The 14,186-nt window shown below is 37.1% G+C and overlaps 1 protein-coding gene across 2 annotated transcripts; it reads right to left on the bottom strand.

Moving 5' to 3' along the window:
• Positions 1 to 504: 504 nt before the first annotated feature.
• Positions 505 to 10,601, bottom strand: c3h5orf34 (chromosome 3 C5orf34 homolog). 2 transcript variants are annotated; one of them, XM_067440293.1, is made up of 12 exons: positions 10,235 to 10,601; positions 9,628 to 9,717; positions 8,917 to 9,521; positions 8,666 to 8,764; positions 7,364 to 7,484; positions 7,111 to 7,202; positions 6,497 to 6,566; positions 6,235 to 6,399; positions 5,353 to 5,474; positions 5,154 to 5,276; positions 4,616 to 4,656; positions 505 to 861 (listed from the first exon to the last, which is right to left on the bottom strand). In XM_067440293.1, exons 1-12 carry the CDS (start codon positions 10,427 to 10,429, stop codon positions 671 to 673), a joined length of 1,914 nt encoding a protein of 637 aa, XP_067296394.1. In that variant the 5' UTR covers positions 10,430 to 10,601; the 3' UTR covers positions 505 to 670. The 2 variants fall into 2 exon arrangements, with proteins under 2 accessions (XP_067296394.1, XP_067296395.1); XM_067440294.1 differs by having other exon boundaries at positions 6,235 to 6,396.
• Positions 10,602 to 14,186: the final 3,585 nt, after the last annotated feature.

Genomic DNA, 14,186 nt, shown 5'->3' with positions numbered 1-14,186 from the left:
GAGAGAACTTCATTTAATTCGTCACTTAAATTACAATCTTATGATATTGCATGGAATAATGTTTCCATTAAAAAAAAAAAAACTTACAAATGTAAATTAACTGTGATAATGAAAAAGGAAGTTTGTGTGTGTGTGTGTGTGTGTGTGTCAATGGAAACAAAACTAAGGAAAATTATTATGTAACCACTGGCCTTAACAGGTGAATCCCGCTTAAACATATATAGGTTACATTTCACCCCAACATCAGAATAAGAAAAATAATATTGTATAATATAAATTATAAATTATATAATAAAATAATTATTTTGCATGAAAATTAATCCACCTTTGTCTGAGACATTAATAGCGTAACACTTAAGCACATTTTCCCATTATTAAAAAAAACAATTATAATTATTTTTAAAAGTGATGAAGGCAGTACAAAAATGTTATGTACATTCCTTCAATTTAAATAATATAATCGTTTTTATTTATTTATTATTATTTAATTTGATTTTTTATTATTAGAATAATGGAAATTGGGGGTAAATGTGCTTACAGTTCTTTAAAAAAGCCTTTCTTTTATTTCATTTACAATAAAATATAATCTCTTATGTGGTTTTGATTTTGGTGTAAAATATGACCTAGACAGGTTTAGTGAGATTCATGTTTGTCCCAAACGGTCTCATTTTCATTTCCCTGAAAAAGATCCATCCGGTCTGTCCGATAAGAGCGTGTCGATGTCCTGAATGGCTCTGGAGGTTTTCTGCAGAGCCTCAGAGATGCAGTTCTCTGTGAGTTTGATCTCAGAGAGATCAGGAGAACGCTCACAGCTCAAAGATCTCACTGTAGAACGCAGGACAGGGCTGTTCTCCAACAAAACTGTGGTTTGTGTCAAAGAACTCTCAACACATATGCATCCTGTTCTCAATAAACAATTTCTGCATTAACACAGTCACAAAAGGGGCATCCGGAAAGTAATCACAGCGCTTCATTTTTTTCACATTTTATGTTGTTACAGCCTTATTCCAAAAATGATTCAATTCTTTATTTTCCCGATATAAAATCAAAAACACCACTGAAAAATAAGTGCTTCTCAACGTAAACCCAACCGTGACGCAAGTGTTGGGAATCATTTATATGCACGCCCCCAACATTTGCATCTGTCCAAACATGTGCATTGTCAGGAGGAACTGACGTCATGGAGCCGAATCATCAGGACTACAGCGTCACTTGAGGATAGCAAAAACGGCTCTCATGACACATGTCATGCTCAGGCTGTACAGTCATGGTTGAGGTTTATTATAATTGGATACCAAAACAATTTATTTCAAAATCGTTCATTTGTTCGTCCCATTTCAAGCAAGCTTCGCTCAGCATCTTAAACTGAAGAAAGGGTCAACTATATTCCTGCAAGCAGTAAGTAGTGATTTATCCACTTATTGACTAACGTTAGCTGTTTAAACAATTTCTGATTAAACTGAAAGTTTCTTAGAGAGAAAGCATTGTCTAGAATAGATGACGCAAGATGCTAGTACAGTAACAATAGGAAACTCCAAATACCATACAAAACTAAAAAGTGTGTAATGACAAAGAGTAATATTATTTTGTATCACAAAATACAACCGTAGATACGTTGCTTACAGATTGTTCACTTGATCCTTCTAGCAAACATCACTTTTTCCATCCACCACCATATAAGTTAAAACAACAGTCATTGGACAAGGCTATTCATTTTGTAAAAATATAAGTTATATATTTATATTTTTGAGAACTGAAGTAGGCCTATGATGTTTTCGCATGCTTGTTCAGAGCACTTCACAGTCACTGCGTAGCCTACATTGTGACTAACGTTACATAAACATGCAATATCGTTGATGAAAAAAGACAAGTCTAAAATGTAGGCTGAACGACTCACTTTAAGCAGAACATCTCAAATGGAGATTTCTTAAATGCAGCTTACTTGTTTATTGGTGTTTTCAGATCATCCTCACAAGAGAGATGATCTGAAAACACCAATAAACAAGTAAGCTGCATTTAAGAAATCTCCATTTGAGATGTTCTGCTTAAAGTGAGTCGTTCAGTCGGTCTGTGTTCTGTCAGGACTCACGAGCTGCTTTACTGAACTGCTGTGCTGTGAGCTGCTGAAATAAGCCAATTAGAGCAGAGCTCAACAATAATATTCATGACTCTTCCAAATAAGCCAAAAACAGAGCATTACATCCTAGGGACAATTTAAAGGGTTGTAAATGGACCTGTAAAACTGTATCTGGACAATTTTTGCCCTAAAATAAGCCACATACCCTCTATGTAGATATCAGAGAACAATTGAACATATTGTTTCAACTCATTCTAGGGCACTTTTAAAGAAGTTTGTTTGAAATGTTTGCAAATATATAAAAAAAAAAAAAAAATCACAGGTACATAAGTATTCACAGCCTTTGCTCAATACTTTGTTGAAGCACCTTTAGCACCAATTAGAGCCTCAAGTCTTTTTGAGTATGATGCTACAAGCATGATACACCCATTTTTGGTCAGTTTCTCCCATTCTTCTTTGCAGGACCTCTCAAGCTCCATCAGCTGAAATGGGGAGCATCAGTGCACAGCCATTTTCAGATCTATGTTCAATCGTGTTCAAGGCTGGGCTGGGCCACTCAAGGACATTCACAGAGTTGTCCTGTAGCCAATCCTTCATTATCGTGGCTGTGTGCTTAGGGTTGTTGTCCTGTTGAAAGATAAACCTTCGCCCCAGTCTAAGGTCCAGAGTGCTCTGGAGCAGGTTTTCATCAAGGATGTCTCTGTACATTGTTGCATTCATCCTTCCCTCGATCCTGACTAGTCTCACAGTTCCTGTCGCTGAAAAACATCCCCACAGCATGATGCTGCTGCCACCACCATGTTTCACTGTTCACTGTTTCACCTGGTTTCCTCCAGACATGATGCTTGCTATTCAGGCCAAAGAGTTTAATCTTTGCTTCATTAGACCAGAGAATTTTGTTTCTCATGGTCTGAGAGTCCTTCAGGTGCCTTTGGTGCCTTCGTGTACCCTTAACTGAGGAGCGGCTTCCGTCCGGCCACTCTCCAACACAAGCCTAATTGGTGGAGAGCTGCAGAGATGGCTATTCTTCTGAAAGGTTCTCCTCTCTCCACAGAGAAAAGCGACCATTGGGTTCTTGGTCACCTCCCTGACTAAGGCCTTCTCCCCCGATCGCTCAGTTTTGCCGGGTGGACAGCTCTAGGAAGATGAAGGCCACTGTGCTCAATTGGACCTTCCTTGGACTTCCTGGCTGGGTTTGTGATCTGACATGCACTGTTAACTGTGTGACCTTATAAAGAAAGGTACCGTATTTTCCGGACTATAAGTCGCACTTTTTTTCATAGTTTGGCTGGTCCTGCGACTTATAGTCAGGTGCGACTTATATATCAAATTTAATTCATACTGACTGACAAGAATAAACATATAGCCGCGAGAATGCGCTCTATGCTGCTCCTGTAGCCTAATATTTACTTATAGACAACAACTTAGAAAGATTGAACACAAACAAAATGCCCCCATAAAGAAAATCTTATTCTGCAAAATACAAACAGCATGTAGTAAAACATGCAGCGGAGGACGATTCTCACAGCGTTCGTCTCGCGCGGCAGAGCCTCTCCCGGCAGAGAGTTCAAGCCTCTGTGGACTCGTTCCTTCAGCTCTGGCCATCTTGCTTACAGTCCGCAAGTAGATTTCTTTTTCTTCTTCATCACAATTAAAGTAACCTCTGCTTTTCGCCAGTCCCTTACAAGTTTCTCACTCACTTCAAACTTTCTTTCTTCTGCTCGGGTTATGCAGTGAAGCGGGCACGAGCGAGTGCACGCGAGCAGGTGGTCGCATGCGCGCGCGGGTGCTCGCGTGCTCGCATGCGCGCGGCTCCAGCTCTGCCCTAATGCGACTTATAGTCCAGTGCGACTTATATATATATGTTTTTTTCCGCGTCATGACGCATTTTTTGACTGATGCGACTTATACTCCGGAGAGACTTATAGTCTGGAAAATACGGTATGTGCCTTTTCAAAACATGTCCAATCAACTGAATTTACCACAGGTTAACGCCAATCAAACTATAGAAACATCTAATAGATGATCAGTGGAAACAGGAGCACCTGAGCTCAATTTTAAATGTCATGGCAAAGGTTGTGAATACTTATGTACAAAATTTTCTCTCAAATTGTCATTATAGGGTATTGTTTCAAGAATATTGAGGAAAATAATTCATTTAAATGTATTCAAATATACATAATAATTATACACAGCACACACACACACACACACACACACACACACACATATGTAAAGACAAACATTTATTTTGGATGCGATCAATCGTGTAACAGCACTAATGCATAGTTTAATAGAGAGCCGAAGAGCCGATCACACAGCGTATTTTGATTCCATGCAGTGAAATGGAAAACCCCCATTTTTTTTACGAGAGCAATGGTCAAATATGTCCGCCCAGCGCATGTTTGCATAGAAAATGCACCGTTTTTGTATTTGAATGTGGATTTTTATTTTAACTTTACTGAATATTTGAAATTCTAATTTTAATTTGACAGCCCTAACATAATAAAATATCATTTTCTCACCAAAAAAGGATACAGTTAAACCTCTTGATCTTTTCCAGCTCTGAAACAACAGACCTGTAAGGGGTGTAAGAATTCAGGATGATGAACAGATAGACAAATTAAAATTCTGATGCCGGGTCGGTGTACGTTGTGTTTATTCGTTTTTTAATTACAAAATTTTAAGTAGAAAAATTAGCAAACAGCTCAGAATTGAGTCGTGTTTTCATTTTTCAACTTTAAATTTTTCAACGGACCACCATGTCACAAAAAGTGATTATTTTGTAACATAAAAACTATTATTTTCTCAGACTTTATCCTTTTACACTTTGTAATGCATTAAACTTAGTAAACAGACAAGTAACTTTATTGTTGCAATCCTCAATTCAATTTCACCACATTAAAAAAAAAAAAAATTATTCTGGATAACTATATTTTTAAAAGTCCTGGAAAGAAAATAGCGAGCAGATTTCTGGGTGAAATATGCGTTCACTTCTATAAACTGTGACTGATATGCATCATCCATGTGAATGACTATAATAAACATGATACTGGCAAAAATAATTCCTTAATACCTGCATGTTATTGGCTGAGGTGTGTCAGAATGGGCGGAGTCTAAGAGGGCCACACCCACTGAGCTCATGCTCTGTTCTGTCTGTTTCACCCAGTCACACCACTGCACTACTGCTGACACATACCTGAAAGAGATATATAATATGAAATTACGTATTTTCTTAAGCAAATGGTGCATTTAATTTTCCATGATCTATTTACCTTTGGTATGTTTTGTCTGTCTCGACTTGGACAAGAGTTTGATGCCCATCTGGCAAATTGAGCTGGCACCACCTGTGGGATGGTCTGGTTCCTGTCTTGAATCTCTGCTCCATTTCTCCACACTGCCATCACAAAAACATCAAAAGACACATCTAAACATCATGAATTCATAACCTTAAAAAAACAAACAAAAAACAAAACAGGATTTTAAACATTGTTTAGACATAGTTCCAATGTGACTCTATTGAGTATTTGGCATGCTGATTAGGACTGGCCCAAATAGCTAAAACAATACATATGACAAAATGAATATAGGAAAAAAAGGAACAAATTAAAATAAAAATGCAGGTATAATCCAGGGTTATTATAGTTATTGAAACAAATACCATAAAAAAAAATGTTACTTGACATAAAATAAATGTTAACTGAAATAAATAAATAAATAATAAACATTATATTCTATATAATTAATCTATATATTGAGATCTATATAACATTATATTTATTTTTCATTTGTATAAACCAATATAATCATTCAAAGCGATTAACCAGCAATATTTAATAAATTACTACCATATTAATTATTTAATAATTATAAGAATATTTTTTAATGATTAATAGTAATGTATTACTAATATTTTTAAATTATGAAAAAAACAACATACAGCCTGGTGTAACTGTGAACATGTTTTAATCCCCCTTAATTACTAAAAACTTAGCATGTGAATTGTTGTAAGCATATTGCATTAACAAATTATGTCAACTTATTAATTGGTGAGAAGCTGATTAAATGTGAAAGAAAACGAGCAGTTTGGTGAGATGATTTATGATCAGTGTGTAGTTGTATGCAAATGAAATTAACCATACAGTATGCTTACGTACCTGTGCAGGTGTACATGTGTCAGACTCAGACTTCCACATCATCTGAGCTCTAACTCCATCCAGGAACAAGACCTCGACAGTCCCGTCTGAGAGAGCTTTGAAGCATCCTGTACCTGCCACTGTCACCTCCTGAACTACTCGTCCACAATCACACACAGCAGCCTGCTGAAGAAAGAAGCATTATTAGCACACACACACACACACCGTCCTGTATACACTGGACACTGAGCGAGTCTCCATCAGAGCGATATATCACACGCACCTCGTTCCAGCAGTAAAAAGAGAGTGGGACCCTCAAGGAGCTTCTGGCCTGGACGAAACATTTCAGAATCCTAACAAAACAGACAAAATATTCTCTCTTTGTTTTCAAGTGATGTAGTTACATATCCATTCAAGTTATTTGCTTGTAATGTGCTTTTGAAAGAATTCTCTGTAAATGTAATGGAAAGGCTGAATTTTTAGCATTACTTAAGTCTTCAGTGTCACATGATCATTCTAATATGCTGATTTGCTGCTCAAGAAACATTTCTTGTTATTGTCATTGTTGAATAATTTTTGTGAAACCATAATATATGTTAAGAACTAAAACTTTTAAAATGAGCTAAAAACTAAAACATTTATTAGAAATATGAATAATTTTAACATTATAAATGTCTTTACTGTCGCTTTTGATCAAATCACTGCATCCTTGCTGAATAAATGCATTTATTTCCTTTAATAAAATGTATGCTTGTCTTGGAAAACACAATTGTTCAATATTTTTGCAGTCCCATTATTTTTGGTACTCATTATCACCCCCCAGTGGCTGAACTCTACACATGAATTTATTAGTTTATATATTAGTTGTCCTGTTTGCTAGTAAACCTCTCGTCTCACCTGCTGGCCCGTGTGACAATAGATTGGACAGAATACAGCTGACCCGGTACGTCAGGGGGGAGACCACACAGGTAATACACACACTCCACTGCCTGAGAACACAAAAACCAACTCATCTTTTGAACCATACATATAAAAACGTTCATTCATGTACTGTTCTCTGTATCAGTACAACGTCGGTCTCTCTCTCAGAGTGACCAAACACCTTTAATTCACCCGACTTGATAGTGTATACACTTCAGTGTTGTCTTACATCTCTGTGAGCAGCTCCAGCTTTGTAATGTGTGAAGTAATTGGCTAGAACTCCATTGGATCTGATCACTGAACCATCCCCAGGTGAGATCTCTACCATCGGTATCACTCCATCTACTATACTAAAGGAGAGAAAATACATGGACATATTATCAGTGTTTAAGGCATATTTGATTTGTTTGGCACATAGTCCTTAAAGGAACAGCTCACCCAAAAATGAAAATGCAGTCATCATTTACTCACCCTCATGTCTTTCCAAACCTTCCCAAATGACTTTCTTTCTACTGTGGAACACTAAAGAAGATATTTGAAAAATTGCTGGGAACCAAAAAACACTGGACCCTTTAGACATTCATTCTATGGACAAAAATAAACATGTTTCAAAATATCTTCTTTTATGTTTTATAGAAGAAAGTCATGCTGATTTTGGGACAACATAATGGTGAGTAAAAGTAACATTTTTGGGTACTCTCAGTCTGAAATGTCACACCCAGAGACTGCTGGCTGAACATTTCAGGATCTACAAAGTTGTCATCTGATTGGTGGAATTTAACCGAATTTCTGGAAGATGCGTGTGTTGCGATTTTTAACGGTCAGCCTGGAAACAAAGTTGTTGTGACACCAAGCCCCCTCATGGAAGAACGCTGTCATGTTTACAACTGTGACAACTAAACGCAGGATTTTTAAAAGTATTTTAAGCACTGTGTGTAAAGTTTGCGGCATAAACTCTTTAAAATATGTCCAAGAGTTTTACACTATTATTCTAGGGATATTGGCATTACAATTTCACGCCCCTAAATATGACGCAGAACAAAACAAACTATGATTGGTTGCTGTATATGTCAGTCAGATGGCCTCTGGGCAGTCCTTGGCCAATGAAAGCTGCTATGGAGTTCTATATTTTGGGGTGAACTACCCCTTTAAGGACTGTGTGTAACTCAATCAACAAAAAAAGTACATATATTTCATTTTTTTCATAGAATTTGGAAGCAATCCTTAATTGGATCAAATCTTCTTAATTAAAAGTATTATGGAAAAAACATTATAAAAATATAATATGGCCTACTACTGAAAGTGTGTAAGCAATATGCATGTGTGTGTGTGTATATATATATATATATACACACACACACGAGAGAGATGATGATATTATTTAATCCTATTGGGATCTTTAAAAATTGTTTCCAATTTAATTGCATGTTTTTGCCTACCAATCTGTGCTTTGGTAAAGTTTTTACCCTAATGATCTTAAAGATGATGCAGTGTTTAATGGTGTATGAACGTTAAATGAATCGGTAATCACCGGTATATAATGCCTTTGCACCAGACCACTTTCACCAGCTCAGCAGTGACTTCCCCTTCCTGTTCCAGACAATCAGGATTCACAGCGTCATATCTCCACCTGAACATCACATGGTCGACTCGATATTAGGGATGACACTTATTTAGGGGTGAAATATGATTTGTTCTTGAAAGGGCGTGACTATCCATATAAAGCCAAAGAGAGACCGAGATGAGATGAGATAAGTGTTGTGCTTGTGTGGAGTTCCTCACCTGTGCTGATGAGGAGAGGGACATTTTAAAGGCAATGGTTTGGGAAGATGGGTCTTCAGCCCTGTTTGTCTGTCTGCTCTGTCTGTTAAACATTTTCTATCTTGTCCATTGACATTATTTATTTTAGTTTTTAGTGATTCCCAGTGCTTGACAGCCAATGACAGAGGATAGCACCATATTGGTGGGCAAAGCACTCGGGAATACTGCTGGATCACTCTGGTGTACTTATGCACCTTTTCAGACTTCAAGCTTGTTGATCCCAGTCTTTCCATATTAGGGGATTTTCCGACCGATCCAGAATGGTCCATCTGAGCACCCGCTGTGGCTTCAGAGAGGTTTAAACCCTTAACCGTGGCAGATTTTAATGTCAAGCCACTCAATAAACATGTGCTATTGTGTTGGTGACCTTGAAGCTGCAAATACTGGGACTCTACTTCATTTTGGCTGGAACGACAGATAAACTCCACCGTGAACTCTTCTCCAGAAGAAGAAAGAACCAGTTGAGCATGTCCATCTACAGAGCACACGGTGATCTCTCCATGCGACTCAGTGGTGCAAGAGTCAGACCCAGGCCACTCCACCTCAGTTATGGCACTGCTGAACTTCTGAAAATGAGCATTTGCAAATACGCATTAGTGAGAAATTAAGCTGGATTTACATGATTTCAGTGATAAGAGGTAAACCTTTACAACAGCTTTAGGACAGTCTAACCTTATTGAATTCATCTGTCATTAGCTCTTCAGGCACATATGGATGAGTTGCATACTTGTTTCTGAATGCTAAAGCATTTAATACCAGTGCCTAAACGAGAGAGAAAACAAATAAGATATTTATTTTAATACAGTGCAACCATATTAACAGCAGTAAAATACAACAAACAACAGAGATAAATAAACAGCCGATAGATAGATAGATAGATAGATAGATAGATAGATAGATAGATAGTGTATTATTCAGGCATCAGACAAATCAGATCAACTCGAGATTACTGGAACTGGTTTCTTTATTCCACATGGGACTTCCATCACATACAAGTTACCAACTACTTCTTCACTCAATGCACCCCACTTTATACTTCCCATTACTGCCATCTAGTGGACCAAACAACATCCAACTCATTACAGATAGATAGATAGATAGATAGATAGATAGATAGATAGATAGATAGATAGATAGATAGATAGATAGATAGATAGATAGATAGATAGATAGATAGATAGATAGATAGATAGATAGATAGATACTGGACGTTTTGCATTAAGTTACAATGATACAGTAATAATAGTTCTAGAGATGAAAGTGTGATATGTAACGTTACCTTATACTCGCTGATGGCGAATCTGGTTCTCTGCCTGACCCTCTCTCTGGCCTGTAGCGGGTGTGCAGAGGGTGGCAAGTGTTTCTCTATCATGAATTCAGATCCGCAGGGTGAGAGCTGAAGTCTGTGCCCGTCTGTATAATACACGTCCACAGACTCATCCACATACATGACCACAAACCTAACCGAACACATGATGACTCGCTTAACATGACACTGAACGCGCTACGGTTGGAACCAAAAGCAATTATTTGATCATTTGACTGCAATTGCCGAAACTTAAACACTAATAATCACTGAAGTGACACAAAGACCAAAGTCGCGTCAAATTGTTGCTGTTGCTACATTCGTAAATCGTTCGTCATTGCGAGTCGGATCTCTTGAATGAATCAGTTTCCAAACCTGGGAGTGAAGCAAAGAACGAAGGGAGCGGGCGAAAAATAAATTGATTAAACAGCCGAATAACAGAAACGTTACAAATAGAACATATTGAAAATGTAGGATTTGATTGTATGACTCGGTTGGTTTGATTACATTGCATTACATCAAAACGTGGAAGTCTCGTTTTTATGTAGATTCGAATGATTTTTATCAAATGAATCAAAACGCGTACACGAAATTACAACACATTTATTGATTATTACTCGTGAAAACATAAAATGGCAATGTGTGCCTAGATAAGACTTTATTGCAAGATTAGGATGTCAGGGACCAAATAATCGCCAAATTGTTTGATTCTTTTCTTTGAAATGACTCAATTCTAAAGAATCGATTCGGAAATGAATCTGACTGTCCATCAAGATCAAGATGCCATGTAAATAAATGTTCGCGGGTGATGAAGAGAACGACGCTGATTGGACGAACCACTTCTTCTACAGTACAGTAGCGATATGGAATGAATTTTGTGCCATAATTAAACAAATAAATCCATCACTTTGCAAACAAACACGATCTGCTTTGCAAAGAAATACACGACTTGCAAACAAACAGAGAGCGATGTGCAAATGCAGTTTGCGCTGATTTTCTCACAAATGCAGTTCGCGCTGATTTTCTCACAAATGCAGTTTGTGCTGATTTTCTCACAAATGCAGTTCGCGCTGATTTTCTCACAAATGCAGTTTGTGCTGATTTTCTCACAAATGCAGTTTGCGCTGATTTTCTCACAAATGCAGTTTGCGCTGATTTTCTCACAAATGCAGTTCGCGCTGATTTTCTCACAAATGCAGTTCGCGCTGATTTTCTCACAAATGCAGTTCGCGCTGATTTTCTCACAAATGCAGTTTGTGCTGATTTTCTCACAAATGCAGTTTGCGCTGATTTTCTCACAAATGCATTTCGCGCTGATTTTCTCACAAATGCAGTTTGTGCAGATTTTCTCACAAATGCATTTCGCGCTGATTTTCTCACAAATGCACTTTGCGCTGATTCTCACAAATGCAGTTCGCGCTGATTTTCTCACAAATGCAATTCTCTTCCAAAACAGCAGATTTCAGGCATGTAATAATTCACTCATTTTTGGGGGGGAGGAGATAAGCCCTTTGGGACTATTCACAAACAATATTTGCATTAATTTGTGTTAAATATATTATTAGTCCCGAGATTCTTCGCCTTAGTGAATAAATACATCGAGCGGCTTATATACATCTGTATACCTTGCTGGTCTGGTGGTAGCATTTATGTTAACCGTGTCAAAGGTTTCTGGTTCTAATCCGCTCTTATGTATTTTTTTTTTCTTCTTCTTCATTAAAATCAAAGATATTCAATGATTGTATATTAAGAGCAGGGACACAGGAAATGGAGTGTCTCTCTCCGCAACGGCATTAAGCGATAGATTGGCTCGTCTGTGTGTGAAGGCTGTATGCACAAGCCAAAAGAGAACGCATACCCCGCCTACTTTGATTTGATTGGCCATCTTAATCATTTTGACATTGACAACCGCAGTTAGACCTGAGGCAAAACAGACTAAAATGTTACTTTTAAACTTTTTTGACATCCCAACAACAACATACAGAGCCTCTGGGGGGGTCAATTTGGCCCTTTCTAATTATTGGGGGGGGGGGGATTTTTCCCCTTCAATGTCTATGGTGGTTACGACCCTGCAGTGCAATACACCCACAATACTTTGAACAAAAATATTTAAAATGGTATAGTTTTAACAGTGTTCATTAAAGTGCTAAATTTGATATTGCATCAGAGGTGAACTATAGTTGGCTGGGCTTGGTCCTTCTCCCCCATACACAGGGAAATGGTGACAGCAGAAAAACAAATATTAACCATTCTGCTTATAATATATAGCCTACTCTGCTTAAAATATATTTTATTTTATCAGGATTTACCATATTTAATGTGACAGTAACATATACAAAACTAAATCGGTCTAAACTTTAATCCACAATACATATTGTTGCATTTTTGTATTGCAATATATTGTGACACGATACACCCTTACACTATTTTGAATGTTCTCATTTGAATTGTATCATCAAATGTACAAATTACATAAAAGTAAATACTTTTTTATATCCCGTTACACTACAGTGGATAAATGATATGGAGGATGGATGCAAGCATTTTAATGAAAAAAAACTAGCCCTAGCAAAAATGTTTTCAGCCATAATGTCACTACTGATTTTGCACTTGATGGTCACAATAATATCTATATATTTTTATGTTTTTTTGTTTTGTTTTTATGAAATAGGGTGACAAAGTGAAAGTCTCAAAATGATTAATAACAGATACAGTAAGACAGAAATACTGCATCCGGTTCCTCGCTCATTTTCGTCTGAAAAGAAACGTGTTTGAAAATCGTAAATTGACCCAAAGCGCCATCTGCTGTTCTGGTAGAGGAAGTTGCTCAACTACATTTGTGAGAAAATCAGCCTGAACTGCATTTGTGAGAAAATCAGCCTGAACTGCATTTGTGAGAAAATCTGCTCGAACTGCATTTGTGAGAAAATCAGCCTGAACTGCATTTGTGAGAAAATCAGCCTGAACTGCATTTGTGAGAAAATCTGCTCGAACTGCATTTGTGAGAAAATCAGCCTGAACTGCATTTGTGAGAAAATCAGCCTGAACTGCATTTGTGAGAAAATCAGCCTGAACTGCATTTGTGAGAAAATCAGCCTGAACTGCATTTGTGAGAAAATTAAGCTGAGTGATAGTAACAAACATGTATGCATTTATGTGGACTAGATTTGGTATTTGTTCAAAGGTTACATGCAATTTGTAGGATGGTTTGTATTTATTTGTGAAATATGCATGCTCACTCATTTATTTGCAAAACACAATACATATATTTGTTACTCCTCTGCGTTTTCGCTCAAACTGCTCTTTGTATTTGCACATTGCTTTCTGTTTGTTTGCAAGTTAAGTTTTCCTTTGCAAAGCAGATCGTGTTTGTTTGCAAAATGCTGGATTTGTTTGTTTAATTATGGCACAAAAATCACTCCATATAGCGATCTGTTGTCGCCCCCTTGCGGCAAAGATACAACCTGAGCTGATTTGATTTAGAAATACATACAGCTCTGGAAAAAATTAAGAGAAATTTGATTTCTCAATGTTGTTAAGTGATCTCTTAATGGTTTTCCAGAGCTGTACATAATTTGCCATCTTTTTTATTATTTTAAAGTAAAATATTCACCCATTTTATTACTATTAATTGCATATAAATAAATGTTTGCATATAAAAATGTTAACTGAATATCAAAAGTACCATTTAAACGTTTTATTTTTGTTTTGTGAATCACAATTTAGTTGTCAATCACCAGTTTCACAAGAGTCAAACGAATGGTCAGTTAATGCGATATTGTATATTAAATTAGCCTAAAATATACCTTTAGTTCAACTGGGGATTTAACCTGGGATGCCATGTGTGAAAGAGTTAATATACTGCACAACAAGTTGGACAGCATCTCATATAACAGTCCATTAACTGAGGGGGAAAAACAGGACT

This window comes from Pseudorasbora parva, chromosome 3 (assembly GCF_024679245.1).
Source record: "Pseudorasbora parva isolate DD20220531a chromosome 3, ASM2467924v1, whole genome shotgun sequence".
Taxonomy (NCBI): Eukaryota; Metazoa; Chordata; class Actinopteri; order Cypriniformes; family Gobionidae; genus Pseudorasbora; species Pseudorasbora parva.
The sequence above is the reverse complement of the archived record's forward strand: the minus strand, read 5'-3'. Positions and strand labels throughout refer to the sequence as shown.